At 38.5% G+C, this 14,823-nt stretch overlaps 1 protein-coding gene across 5 annotated transcripts in view; it reads left to right on the forward strand.

Moving 5' to 3' along the window:
• The window catches only part of GPCPD1 (glycerophosphocholine phosphodiesterase 1), a 42,667-nt gene that overhangs the window by 24,079 nt on the left and 3,765 nt on the right, over nt 1–14,823 (forward strand). For 4 of the 5 annotated variants that reach the window (XM_068186461.1, XM_068186464.1, XM_068186462.1 and 1 more), the window contains exons 8-19: nt 948–1,191; nt 2,217–2,379; nt 2,471–2,603; nt 2,797–2,851; nt 4,405–4,497; nt 5,538–5,615; nt 6,449–6,488; nt 7,239–7,300; nt 8,173–8,238; nt 9,056–9,192; nt 9,975–10,110; nt 10,432–10,592. In XM_068186461.1, coding sequence (XP_068042562.1) covers nt 948–1,191; nt 2,217–2,379; nt 2,471–2,603; nt 2,797–2,851; nt 4,405–4,497; nt 5,538–5,615; nt 6,449–6,488; nt 7,239–7,300; nt 8,173–8,238; nt 9,056–9,192; nt 9,975–10,110; nt 10,432–10,592 — 1,368 coding nt within the window. Of the gene's footprint in view, nt 1–947; nt 1,192–2,216; nt 2,380–2,470; nt 2,604–2,796; nt 2,852–4,404; nt 4,498–5,537; nt 5,616–6,448; nt 6,489–7,238; nt 7,301–8,172; nt 8,239–9,055; nt 9,193–9,974; nt 10,111–10,431; nt 10,593–13,296; nt 13,400–14,823 lie in introns of all 5 variants that reach the window. The other variant, XM_068186465.1, reaches the window with a different exon arrangement.

The raw sequence follows: 14,823 nt of genomic DNA on the forward strand, positions 1-14,823 counted from the left end.
GTTAAATGGTTGAAATAAAACTTGATGAAGTAGATGCAATTCACTAAATACTCTGTCCTAAAATGATGGATGTGTCCAGTAGTTTCTGTGACTGTCGCTCACTATGGCAGTGTCATTTTTCAAGTTTGTGTTGTAACTTGTATTCTTTTTTTTTTATGAGGATATATTTCATTGTGGACTCGGTGTAATGGATTTCCATGATTGTAATTATTTCTTTGAGATATGACTTCAGTTTTACTGGTGACTTGGCTTCTATAAATGATAATCCTGTATCTCATCAGCTGTGTCTGTGATGCAGGAAGGGATTTGGTTTACTCATGTATACTTACATCACTGACATAACTAATTTTGTCTGGGAGGTTTGCTCTGTATGGTGAAGGACTCTGAGTCTTATAGAGAAGCTTATGCTTCTCAGTCCAGGGTTTTTCTGAAATCCATTCAGTTTAAATGCTCATTTAGGATTTTTCAAGGGACTTAACTGCATCAGCCTATATTACTTACATCTATTAGAGTATACTTATCTGCCTTATCAGAGAGACATAGCAGCAGCCACCAATGTTCCAAGTCTTGGTCTTGATGATGACTGCTGTTTTCAGTGCTTTTCATTAGCCTGTTGGCATTATGGGTGTCAGTCTGTACAGGAAGGCTGTCTATTTGGCAGCCCAAATAGCCTGGTGGAGTGCTGCTTCTCAGACCACTAGTAGAGTCTTCATATTTACCCAGGTTCAACTTTAAGCAGTGACTTGAGCACTGAAATCTGTCTAAAATAAGATTTAGACAATAGCCCATGTGAGGAGCCTCTGTACACAGTGCTGTTCTGTGAGTGGTGGAGTTGAGAAGAATTCTTGTGTTGTACGAGCTTCTGCTCCAGCTTCTTCCTAAATCTTTATCATTTGCAAAGGCACTGCAGTGACTTAACCATTTGTTTTGTGTTTCTGGTTGAGTAGAGTAAAATTGACCCTAGAAGGCCTAGAGAAGGACTATGATGAAGAGGGCCAAGAGAAGACATCCCCTCCTGTGCCTCAGAAGATGGCAAACACAGTGGAGTTCTCCTTGATCAGTGACAACGACTACAAGTGTCGGCACTCTCAGCCAGACTGTGGCTATGCTTTGCAGCCAGACCGATGGATAGAATACACAATACAAACCATGGAGCCTGATAACTTGGAATTAATATTTGATTTTTTTGAGGTATGTCTCTTTACCCCTAAGAAGCAACACCGGTCTGCCTTTTGGAGCTCAATTGTTGTGAAGATTTCACTGTTGAAACAGAGCTACTGCCTGATGTTCTTCATCTTTTGGATTTATTTACACAAGTGTGAGACTACTGACTCCCAGCCCACTGTAGAAAGGTTTTTGTGAGCCTTCTTGATGTGGCACAGGAAGTTTTTTAGTGCTTCTTACTTAGAAGTCAGTACAAATTAGACTTGAATCTGTGTGTGTGTGCAGTATTGCCTGCTGTTAGGTTGGCTTGATATTAATCCAGAAGTTATGCTTCTCCTGCTTCAGCCTGTACAGTGCGTATATGAACTGGTTATATCACAACTATTGAGTCTAAATTTTTATATTATAAGCAAAAGACATTTCTCTGAACTAAATTGTGCAGATTAAAACCGGATTCTCACTACTGTGGCTGTTATTTTGCACTGTTCTTTCCCCCTGAAAGGTCCTAATTTGAAGTTCTTTTTAAAAGAAAGCAACTTACACAGAATAATGTTTTTTAAGCGTTCTCTTTTTGGTCTGAAAATGCCTTCAAGATCACTTACAGTCATAATTGTAAAGTGTCTTCATCGTTCTAGAACTTGACTATGGTCAAGTGCTCATTCTGTATATTAGTTCTTCCCTGCAAATGCATACCAAGTTTTTTAGCATTTGAAGCATAAATATTATTCCAGTTAATTTTTGTTCTGAATGGGACTTGGGCATTTTAGAAGACAGACTATTCCATGCATGCTATTTTGATGTGAAAAGCTTAGCAGATGTAAGGGGTGTCAGAGAAAAATGTGAATTTTGTAGATTTCTGTTAAAATTTGCATTTTCCTGATAGTAATTTATAACTCACTGTTACATTAAACAATTTGAGCTGAGATTAGTGTTTTGTGTAACACACAAGAAACTTGTGTTGTGTCCTGAGGAGCAAGCCAGAAGAGTTTGTTTAGAATTCTCACTCCCATCTAACAGTAGGGGTTTTGGGTTTTTGTTTGTTTTGTTTTCAGGAGGATTTAGGTGAGAAGGTAGTACAAGGTGATGTGCTCCCAGGTCACGTAGGCTCTGCCTGCCTCCTGTCATCCACAATTGCAGAACTTGGAAAGAGTGCTGGAATTCTTACACTTGCTATTATGAGCAGAAATCCAAGGAAGACAATTGGAAAAGTTAGAGGTACAGTTGATGCCAGCAACAGATGCAGATAATTTTCCTCAAAGCCATCTGCTGTTTACTGACATGTGAAGCATTGCTGTTTTCCTTGCAGTGGACTACATAATTATCAAACCTATCCAGGGATACACTTGTGATATGCAGGCTTCATATGCAAAGTACTGGAAACCAAGAACAACTCTGGATGTTGGACACAGGGGAGCAGGGAATTCTACAACAACAGCTAAGTAAGTTTGTTTGCATTTTAAACTGGGGAAATTGAGGAAGTGGACAGTTTACAAAGCTGCAACTCATAGTCATTTACTTCAGTATCAAGTTGTGGGTATTATCTAGAACAACAACTTGTGATTTGTGTTTCTGTTGTTTCAGTTCTGTGCTATACTGCATCTAACAAACCCTTTTTCTTGGCTGTTGTTTCAGGCTTGCTAAAGTTCAAGAGAACACCATTGCATCCCTGAGGAGCGCTGCTAGTCATGTATGTACACACATTTTCATGCACACAGCACCTGTCTAGTGCAAACTAGGTTGGCTTGTCTGCTTAATTTGCATGATTCAATACAGTGAATGGTAGTTGAGCTAGTGTAAATTAGATAAAATCACCGTGGAAGTTGCCTGAGTTATGGGAAGTTAATAGTGGGTTAGACTCTCAATCTCAAGTCCCTTAAAAAAATCAAAACTTGCATTTAGTATATTCTGCTGGTATTCTATTACAGGGAGAATTTTAATCTCAACCCTGTACAGACAATTTGAAGAAATAAATCAAATTTTGGCACTGCTTGAGTCTCTCAGCATCCTCTCAGGTGGCAAAGGTTTTGCTCAGGGGCTGCTGTGTACTGAAACTTGCTGTCTGAAAATGGGACTTGGGAGCTGAGCTGGTAGAATAAACCAATCCTTGTTTCGGTGCTTGAAATCCTAAGATAGAACTTCCAGCTGGGGAGATGATAGCTCCATGTGCCTGAATTCTCTGATGGAGGTGGTCACTTTTATTCCTTCCAATAATCTTGATCACTGAACAGAACCGTAGCTACTAAATTACTGTTTTGAACAGTAGTTCTTAATCCCCAAGTGGACTCTACAGGTTTATAGACAGGCTTTTAAAATGCTCACGAGAAATATGCATTGTGGCAGAAATTTGCTGTGAAGTCATCAGCAGCATCACCAGAGAAGTGCTTTCATCTATTTGCAGATTGAAAAGGCTGAAAGCCACCACTTTGAAAATATTTCTGCTGAGAAAAGGGCTGAAAAAAACCCATGTCCTCTTTTCTCTGTGTGCTGATGGAGAAAGTGGGTGTCAGGGTGATCATTTGAGGAATGGTATTCTTGGAGGCCTTCAAAGCAATGACTTCCAGACAGTCAATATAAGTAAAAAAACCCAAACCTGTTACTGCCTTTCCCTTTCTTTCTGGCCCTCCCTCTTTTCCAGAAGACTGTACTTAGAGCTTTTGGATCTTTCTTCCTTTTTTAAAGGCCCAGAAAAAATCATTTACAGCTGAAAAGGGCAGGAGAATGGCAGATGCAGCTATTTCTGCTCTTGCACAGGTTATAACACACTGCTGCTGTGTTACTCACTAGTGACTCCAGAAGTTTGTTCCTATATGGAATATCTCCCTAAAGCCTTGGCAATATGGATCCATCACTTCTCTTGGTGTGGTGGTGGGAAGGAGGGAGGAAGATGCCTCAAAGTTATCTGTGTTTAAAACATTTATGTTTAAAAATATTGTCCTAGTCTTTTTCTGTAATCAGGTTCACAAGACTTGAATCTTATTAGAGGGTTTTACAAGATTTAGCAAGATAGATGTATATATGTCTGTATTATGGTAATTAAGATAATTTGCCATATAATTTTTTCAGCTTTAATAATCCATTGCTGAGCATGATTTAATTGGTAACAGCCAGGTGTATTCGACTTCTGCTTGATGTCCAGGACCTGTGAATACTTGACAATACTTGCATGCAGTTCTGTAGTCCTTGTGCATAAGTAGTTAATGGGCTTTTGTTCTGTTCTGTGTGGTTTTCAATTTTCTGTAGGGAGCAGCATATGTGGAATTTGATGTGCATCTTTCTAAAGATCATGTGCCTATAGTATACCACGATCTCACATGTTGCATGGCCATGAAAAAGGTAAAGAAGATAATAGCTGTATTTTATGTATAGATTTGCCCATTCTAGAAATGTAAATTGTCAAGAATAATTCTGGGGACTCAAGGGATGGAATGGCAATAAATATGCAGCATTACTTAGTGCACAGAGCAGGGAAGTTGAGTTTTTTTTCCTTTTGATGCTGTAGCAACAGCATTTCAGATGCATGGTTTGGCACTCTTCAAGCTCACATTGTAGTTACTGCTTAGCTTCTTTCTGACTTAAGATTTGGGAGAAAAAAAGCAGACCACTGCTGTATTCAATGGTGCCTATGGGGCTCTCTTACACTGAGGCCTGAATGTTTGCATTCTGTCCTGTTCTGCTTATCTTCCCTCCCAGTTCTGGCAGTGAATGCAGAGCACACTGCTCTGCGTTCTTGGCACTGGGTCTTGTGTCTTCAAACTCCCACAACCATTGCAGTATTGCACTTTGTGAGAAGCTTGGTTTTGAACAGCTGTGGAAATGGAACTTTGACTGGGGGGAATGAATACTCAGTGTATCTTCACTCAGTATTGTTTTGCTTAGTAAAAATTTCTTAGTGAAGTGAGAAATGGACAGAATTTTTTTGACACCAGATCTTTATTTTGGGAGTGGTCTTTGTGAATTTTACCCCAGGACATTTATCTTTTTTTGTTAGTTTCTGAGACATTGGATAAACAGCAGTAAAGTGAACTGCCTTAAAATATTTTTTACTGCATTTCTTTACTTGTAAACATCTTTCCTGAATACATTAACCCATCAAGTTTTTACAGAATAATTATGCTAACATTTTGGGAGGAAATAACTTTGAAGCCTCTGACTTGCATGAAAGATGAAACACTGGGTTTCTTTCAAATTGTTTTATGCTTTTAAGTGCCTGTGTTGTCTTGTGAAAACTGATCATCTTATTCATAGGATATCACTTGTGTCTTTATCAGTAAAATAGGAAACATTAATTGCCTTTATGGCTACTATATGAAAGGTGTGTAGGCTTTTTTTGTTGTTTTCAGTGATGCTTAATTATGTGTTGGTTCTCTTCAAAGAAACTGGATACAGAGCCTTTGGAACTGTTTGAGATTGCAGTCAAAGAACTCACATTTGATCAGCTGCAGTTATTAAAGGTATTGTTTCCTTGGCTAGTACAATAAGCTGTGTGTAGAATTTTATGAAGATTGGAGGTTTTGGGAGCAGCTACAACTAGTTCAGGAGAGTACAGTTTTAAAAATTGTACAAACAGAATAATTGGGTAGTTCCAAGAAAAATACTTTTTGCACTGTTTTTACAACTTGGATAAATGTCAGTGCTTTTATCCTCTAGAAATATGGTGTCTAATTTTCAAATGATAAAGGGACTGTGTTGAACTGCTCTACCTTCCAAACAGAAATGCCCTGTCTAGATAAAAAAAGGATGAGTGGGCTACTGAAGACTCTGCTGAGATACCTGCCCTCAGTCAAGGACACCATCTGGCTGGTCCAAGAACCATATGATTCTTTTTACTTAAAATTACTTGGTCTGCTCCTTTTTGTGAAGAGAGAATTTGAATGGAGCAAGGGAGTTGGCTGTGTCTGGCCTGATTCTAGCTCAGTATATGTGACTGTAATATAAAACAGGTCAGCCCTCTTCACTGGATTGAAACACAGAGGAGGGATTAATGTTCAGACTTCTTCACATCTTGATGTTGAATTATAGTTTGTATGGGTTTACCCTAAACACAATTCCTGAATTTTCAGTGAGCATGTTTTCAGTCTGGCTTTTAGCTTTTCTTGGAATTGTTAAAACAAAGTTTGAAAGAAAATTGTGATGTGTGCAGTATGTCTTTTATTCTTTTACAAATTACTGTAACTATGTCTGTGATAGACTTTTGAACTGTAAAACTATTTACAAGCAAAATTAGTTACATTTTACATGTAGGAAGATGTGGGTAGAGTGTTAATGTTGCTCTTATGCTCTTCAGCTGGCTCACGTGACGGCCCTGAAAGTAAAAGATCACAATGGTATGTACTAGTTTGGAAGAGTGCTGGGATTGATGTATTACCATGTAATTATAAAAATTCTGTGGTTGCAGATGCTTGTTGTAATCACATTTGTCCTGAACATTTCTAAATGCTTATGTAGTTAATTTTGTGCATGCTGTAGAGTTCTTTACTGGGAAGGAAATATCTGAACAGAAGTTACTCCCTTGGGAAGCAGGGACAGAAAGATAGAAGGCAAATATATAGAGAGATATATATTTCTGAATAATCATAACAAAATTGCCACTGATGTTTCCATCTTATGCTTCTCCAGCTGTACCTTCAGCTCTCAAGAATTTCTGACAAGAACTTTGGTAACTGCTGTAGGATGTCTTAGCAGTGCTGTTCATTTTGGCCTTTGTAGGGACAGGAAATTATCTCACACATCCTACCTGTATAAGAAAAGATTAAAAAAAAAAAAAAGCCAAAACCAAACAAGCCTTAATAGCCAAGGCTTATTGTGGATATAACTCACTGAGTGAAGTGGTGAGGGATGGGAGAAGCCATTCTGATATATATTGTGGCAAGGTTTTAAATTCCAAACCAGGAATTGCCAACACCATCATGGGAGTTATGTCAGTGTTAGAGGAAAAGGTGTAGGTAATCAAAAGGAGACCTGATTTCATTGTTCACTCCTAAAGGCCTTACAATTTTGAGCCAGTCTTTTCTTGCTGGCATTACTGGGCTTATGCTTCTGTTTGTTTTAATTCATGATTTTATATTTCTTTCCAGCATCTTTTCAAGAGGAAGAGAACTCTGCTTTTGAGATGCAGCCATTCCCTTCTCTGCAAAGAGTAAGTAGTGAATATGGAGCAAGGTGTTTGGGGAACATGAAAGCCTGTGTTTTACTTTCAGCTTTGCACACATGGCAAGGGGGATATTGATTTTTGGGTTTAGGCCTCTGGTATCAATGCTGGAACTGAGAACAGGGGTTTATTGCTGGACACTGGAGAGTTTTCAGTGCTTACAAGTAACAGCCTGTGTGTGTTTCAAGCTTCTGAAGTCAAGAGCCCAAGCTGTGTAGCTCAGGGTGCACTCAGTTTTACAGCTGGTTAACGTGGGCATTGCCTGTTAATGCATTGACAGTTGTTTCTAATTTTGAAAGAAACCACACCTGGCCTTTTGCAGTTCCTCACAGTGTCTTGGCCATCTCTCAGAGCCAGACACTGAGAAATGTTGAGTGAATTTCCAGTGTGTTTCCATTTAGGACTGGTTTGTGTTAGCTCCACCTTTTGAAATCACCTTGCAAATAATTCTTTACAGGAATTTCACATGAAAGAACTTTTGTTATCATGGTAATGGCAAGCTCCTGGATTTCATACTTAAGATGCATTTTGCATTCAAAAGAACTTTCTGGAGAAAGAAAAATTTTTTTTTCTTTAGGAGTACAAATGGAGCATTTCTTACATGTGTTAAGGTGAATTGACTCACATTTGTACCATGTCAAAATCGTGTCTTTAAGATTTTATCCCCTTTTATGTATTCATTAAGTTTAAACTGGAGTCCAAAAGGGGTGTTGTATGAAATGTTAAAAACCTGGGGTTTTTAATTCTACTGTTAGACACCATTAATATTAAACTCCAGTGTATTCTCCCAACAATTACCTTCACAGTGCTCTGTTGTCCTCCTTTGCTGTGGGGTCTCTTCATAGTAAAATTTTTTTCAGGTCCTGGAGTCTGTTTCTAAAGATGTTGGGTTCAACATAGAAATAAAATGGATCTCCCAACAAAGGGTAAGGAAACATACATGTGATTTGCTTGTAAGTTTATAATTTGATGTGGCAATTTGTGAGCTGCAAAGGCATGATTTTTGTGGGGTTTTGTGCCCTTTTTTAAAAATGATGCATTATTTTTAAACTGGGGGTGCAGTAGCAGCACTCCAACAAATGAACAGACTTATTCTTAAAATGATAAGTATCCATAGGATTGAGTTCAGACTGCTTTTGGTAGGAGGCTCTTTTTAAAATCAACAGATCACAACAGGGCAGGCAGGAAAGTGCCAAGAAACTCAACCTCTCCTGGTCCAGCGCAGGAGCAGCTACAACATGGTGCAGTAGTGCAAGCAGCTGCTTCTTTCTGATCAGCAGGGTTGCAGACTCAGCTGGATTGTGCAGCACTCAGTCCAAAGGGAAATGTTTGTAAAGGCTGGGATTTGGAAGCCTGGAGTGGGGGAAGGAGGCTAAGGAGAGTGGTAGGTGGAAGTCAGGATGCTAGAAATAACAGCAGAGAGTAGCTGCTGGAATTACTGGTCTTCAGGGAATTCCTTTGTGGTTCTGTAGCTGTAATAGGCTTCCTAGGAATGCATTCCTGGGATGGGGAGACAGGGAATTTTTCATTGACTTCATTGCTGTGAGAATTCAGCTGCACCTCTCAGGCTGTCAGTCCTGGAGAGCTGTAACCAGCACTGAGCACACGGAAGGATTGAGTCTGCATTCAGACTGGCCAGCTGAATTCTCACTTTGCTCAGGTTGACTGAGAGACCATTGCTGGATAAAATAATTCTACTAAGCATTAATTTAAGTGACTCAAACTTGTGCTTTCTTTTTCCAGGATGGACAGTGGGATGGCAACTTGTCAACTTACTTCGATATGAACCTTTTTCTAGATATTATTCTGAAAACTGTTTTGATGAATGCTGGAGAAAGAAGAATTGTGTTTTCTTCTTTTCATGCAGATATTTGTACAATGTAAGTTAAGAAGAGAGAAATAATGTACTTTGTTTTTGAAATTTATTTTTATTTGGTAAAATTTCTGTTTGTATTTAAAAATACACACCAGGAAATAAATAACAGGAGTTCTCCTTAGACATAAAATTTGGGTGCCAAAATAGTTGGGAACTGAAATGAGACCACTTTGCCATCTGGAATGAGCCTGAAAAATAAAAGTAGATGAACAAAGTCATAGTGGATATTTTTGTCAAGTGCCTTTCTGGATGCTTCACTCTTTCTTAGCACAACAAAAAAGATCAAGGTTTCTTCTGGTTTCCCAAAGTCTTTTTCAGTCATACTTGAGGGGTGTGCAAGCCTAACTTAGGAGCAAATAAGCTTGTGACAGTATTCAGCTTGAAAAATGCATTAGTAAGGTGAGGGGCTGTGTGTTAATCATGCTTAGAAATTCCTTGTTGTGATCTTCATGATCATCGTGAATCTGTGCGCTTAAGGAGAAAATGACAGAATTAAATGGCCTTTGGGGATTATATATAAGCATACTGAGGATGTAAGGCTGAGTTCAACATCAAGTCTAGCTTCCCTTAACCTGTGTGTTAATCTCCAGTAGTGGCAGAAGGACTCATTTGAGCAGTCTGTCAGCACAGTTTGATGCTAAACTGTGGGACCATCTCCTTGCACAAGCTAAGAGCTAAAAGAGCATGCAGGAAAGAGAGGAATTCCCCTCAAAACAGTGAGATCAAATCTTTGTCTTTTCAATTTTTTTTCCCCCATTTGCTACTTGTGGACTTTTTTCCTGACAGGATCCGGCATAAGCAAAACAAGTATCCTGTGTTATTTCTCACCCAAGGGGAATCTAAACTCTATCCAGAGCTGATGGATCTCAGATCTCGCACAACTCCAATTGCCATTAACTTTGCACAGTTTGAAAACTTGCTGGTAAGCTGACAAGTTAAAATCAAACCAAATTATTACTGCTTGTTTTAAATCTGTCATTTTTGACACTAATGCTTTAAATTATGACTAACCTCACAAAAGAAATACACTAATATTGGGTAACTGCCAAAAAAATGTCCATTGTTTGAAATGGTTTTTAATACAGTGTTTTAAAATAGCGCAATAAATAAACTCTCTAATTGTATTAAATATTTTTTATTATTATGGATGAAACAGTAAGGATCTGCCAGTGTCAAAAGATTAAAAAAGCTAATGTAAGTGTTTCAGAAACATGGATTTTAATTGAAGTCTTTTGTATTTCAGGGAATTAATGTGCATTCTGAAGATCTGCTGAGGAATCCAGCATTTATTACCCGAGCCATATCCAAAGGCCTGGTTATCTTTTCATGGGGTGATGATGCAAATGACCCAGATAACAGGAAGAAGCTGAGAGAATATGGTGTTCATGGGTTAATATATGACAGGTACTTAGTTGTGGCTTTTTAAAAGAATAATCATAATCACCACCATCATCAAGCTTAGAAACTGTTGTAAATTGATTCTGGTGAAATTTCATGATGCTTCTTGGTTGACTGGGTACAGAAAGTACAAGGACCCAATAAACCTGGATAAAGAGCAAATCTAACACCAGTTCCCCCTCTTTCAGCTGTATCTATGAAGCAAAATAACTTTTGTTTTTCCTGAGATCAGCATAAATGTAATTTGATCCTTCAAAGAACAAGTGCATGGCATACACGTTCAAGGTGCTACTAATATTCATGATAGTAATTTTTAAGTTATGTATGTGATACAGCAAGGAAAATGCTATTTAATTGTTTGACTGGAAGTTTCAGCATTCTACACTGAGCTGTGGAAATAGTTAACACAGCATTCTGTTGTGTTTCAAAGCTGTGAATTCACATTTTTCCTCTTGAAATTAGCTTGGAGTGACTCCAGGGCAAACTGCCAAATTAGGAATTTCAGAAAGTAGCTGTTACATCCCAAAGTTCAGGTAGAGACATCAGAAAACTGTGTTAAATATTTGAACAAATGTGTTGTGTTATTTGGTTGCTTACAACAAACCAAAGTTGTAGGTCTTTTGTCTTTGAAGATGAGAAATTCATCATTATGAGATGAAGTTTAATTTGAAAAGCTGTATTAAACTAGAATTTCCTATAGATTAGAAAGTAATTGTGAAAACATTAAGTGTTAACTGAGGTTTCAAATTATAGAAGGCTTTCAAACCTTATTCTTTAGCAACAAAAAACCCCCCAAAAAAACGAAGGGGGATCAATAATTGTCATATAAAGTGAAAACTCTGAGAGTCAATTTAATCATACCTAGGGGCCAGAAATCAAATGTGTTTGCTCCTAGAGTTCTAGGCTCTCAGTGTAAAAAAAGAAAAATAAAAATAGTTAACTCTTTTCAGTCTGTTGCTGACTGCTGAGAGTCCTTTCAGGGTGGTGGATCCATTGCTTCTCGGGTTTGCCAGAGGTGCCACTTCTTTTGCTGTACAGAGTGTCTCCTATTCATTGGCAGTAAAAAAAGGAATACCCAGGTTTTTGCACTGGGGATCAGCTTCAGACTGAAGACATGGACACATAAGTCCTCTTTCCTGCTACAGCAGCGCTGTGTGTTGCACCTCTGCTACAGCTCTGGATTGGGGCCCCCTTTAGTCAATGAAAAATACCTCTGGGCTAGAATGCAGGTGAAACAATCCTCTGACTACACAGTGTGCAGTCATAGGGTAATGAAATTTAATTCTGTGGTATGCATTAGTTCAAGTGATACGTTACTGGTGGGGTGTTTTAATCAACACCACTGCATCAAGTCTTTGTGAAATGTCTCTTCATCTCATGTCTCCTGATCCAGTCTTCCAGAGTTGTTAATTACTCCTTGTGCAGTAGGTATCCACTGCTGTGGTAAAACAGTAAAGCAGGGGACAGCCCAATTTCTGACTTCTTGTTGCTTTTATTGCTTTAGATACTCCAAACTAATTAAATGTTGTGGCATTTATGTCGAGGCTGCAAGTCGCCTACTTGTCACCTTATGTGTCCTGTTGTACTGTTTGGTGTGTTTTAAGTTGTAGTAGGACAGTAGAACACCTTTTGTCTCACTTTTTGATAAATTCTTCGGAAGGCTGAATTCCCTTGTGGATTTAACTGAACAAATATTTCTTAACCTTCCTTCACTGTTCAGATCATCTGGATTCTTAATAGTGTTCATCTCTCCTCTTGCTGCCTGCCTCCTCTGTCACTTCCACTTCAACATCTTCCCATTTTTTGGAGAGGAACCACAAAATTAGTATGAACTCCAAAGCTGTTACTGCAGGCTTGTTATTTCTAAATGTAATTTCCCTTTTTTTTTTCTGTAGGCCAAAACAAACAGTGGGATGTCCCTTTGCAATTCTTAATTACTTTTCAAGTTTTACTAATTGTGTGAATAAAATTAAATTCAGTCTTAATACAGGTTAGGGATATGACACTTTCTGAAAGTTGCATCAGATGTCTCAAGGTGGACATTTTGAAATGCAGGTGGTACCTGCAAGTCCTGGAATGTAGGGATGTAAAACCTGGCAGCAAACTTTTCCACTCACAGCTGGAGCTGCTGGTTAAAGAGCCAGTCTTTCAGATCTTTTGAGACTTGAAGTTGATATTTAGTTGATATTTAGGTAGGGTGTCAGCATCCGTATTCTGTGCTGCTTGGAGTTTAGGAATAAATAAATAAATATAAAACTGAATTTAAAAAGCAAAACTTGAGAGAGAGGGATGTACATGACTGGTGCAAGGTCTAAGTAATAAGCAGGGACTGCAGTAATCTGTTTTAGTGTAAAGCCAATTCATGCTATTGTTGTGTCTTCAAATTCCACAACATTTCCAGGGCTGAATTAAGATGGTGCTTCTCCCATGGATTCTGCATTTTTGTTCTCTGGATTTATGGCCAAGTCCAGATATCTATCAAATATGGTATTTTGTGTTGCTGTTTACTAGACCTTTACTTACACCATGTTTCGTGCTAATTATCTGAATAATCTAGGAAGTGAATAGAGGAATTTTAGTGAATTTTAGGAATTGCTTGTGTGTGGCCCTGAGTTACTGTGTGCAGTAGTTATTTCTGAACTTATGAACTGTGTGCATAGAGATTATTTCTGTAAGATATTTTTTTTCCAAACTTTAATCATCCATGTAGAATTGACCAAAACACTGTAGCCAGTTGTGAAGATGGCAGAAAAACTGTGTCCTGAATACCCAAAGTTGGTGATACCAAGCACTGGGCAAAAAAAAAAATGCAGGTAGGGGGTCTGGCTTTGCTTTGCATGGAGGAAAACTGCAAGACTAAATCTGGGAAGCTTACAAATGCCAAAAGTATTAAAAGGCTGATCTCACTGGGGCAGAGGAAAGAACACAAATGCACTCCCTCCCCCCATCCAGGCCTTTCTCCACTTGGGCAGCAGATGATTGCATACACCCAAAGTCATTAATCCAAACAGATGTTCTGGGATGCTGGGATGATATTCTCCTGTTTTCCTACGTTCAACTGCCATTCATCTCAGTGTTTAACCAAATTATTTGAATTAAAAGGGCAGCCTCTACAGAAAGGTGCCATGTCTGCCTTCAGGCTTTTATCTGGGCTCTTACACAGGAAAGTGCTTTATGTGCATGACTGGGTATCTTCTGTCTGCACAGAAATCACATCCTTAAAATGCTTTCTTAGTCTGATGTTTCAATTTTCATTAGAGAAGAAATTTCATCCTATTGTGAAATTCTCTGGCTTGGTTAAAATGCTGCTTTTTAAAGCAGTATTTCTGAGGTGATTGATCTGGTGTTTTCTGCTGGATAGGCTTTGTAAACAGTCCAGAAAATATTTCTGTATTTGAAGATACTTACCTCAGTGAGAACAATGCAGCCTTGTGTTTTTACTCCTGCTGGCTGTGTATTAAATACCAATGTGGAGAGGGGGTGGGTGCTGGCTTACACTTGCATCATCTTTTGTCATTCACTTTACATGATCTGAATTTTATTTGTTGAATAATACACAGAACTGCATAAAAATACTGAATCACTACTTCCCAAACATGGATGCTGAGAGCTTTTCCATGAGAGCTTTGTCCAAACACTACAGTTCCTTAGGCTGCATGCTGCATTTGCAGGCAAAAGCTGTGCTTGACTGGTATTAGTAACTTCCCAACATTTACACAAATTTAGCTGGCAGTCAAATCACAAGCATTCTAAACACTTCTCAAAAGCAGAAGACTGCTGAAATCTGGGCTGCCCTGTTTGCCTGAAACTGCATGTTACTTTAAATAACAGCATGGATATGTGGAGGAAGTGTAGTATGAGTTGATTTATAATCTACTCAGTGACTGAATTAAGATGTTATGCAATGCCAGTTTAAGCCTTCCCTATTTTGTGAATTGCAGAGTAAACTCAAAAGTTTTCCTCGACATCTGAAGAAAAGTGAAAAGCTTTAACCAAAAGCTTCAGAAAATCTTCTGAGCATGAAAACAGTATTTCAGTGCTGCTACTTCTTGTGTTGTATGTGTTTTCAGAGGTTGCAAAACACCTTTCAGGAGCCAAACACATCAGTTTTACACCCCCTGCAGAGCCCTGCAACGTCCTGCAAGTCTTTTGTAGAAGGTGCTTACTTAAAAAAATAATGTTTAAAGGACTTGTCAGTCTTCTGCAGGGCTTTCTTATTAATAGGAGGTCGGATGGA

Source organism: Anomalospiza imberbis, chromosome 3 (assembly GCF_031753505.1).
Source record: "Anomalospiza imberbis isolate Cuckoo-Finch-1a 21T00152 chromosome 3, ASM3175350v1, whole genome shotgun sequence".
NCBI classification, from domain to species: Eukaryota; Metazoa; Chordata; class Aves; order Passeriformes; family Viduidae; genus Anomalospiza; species Anomalospiza imberbis.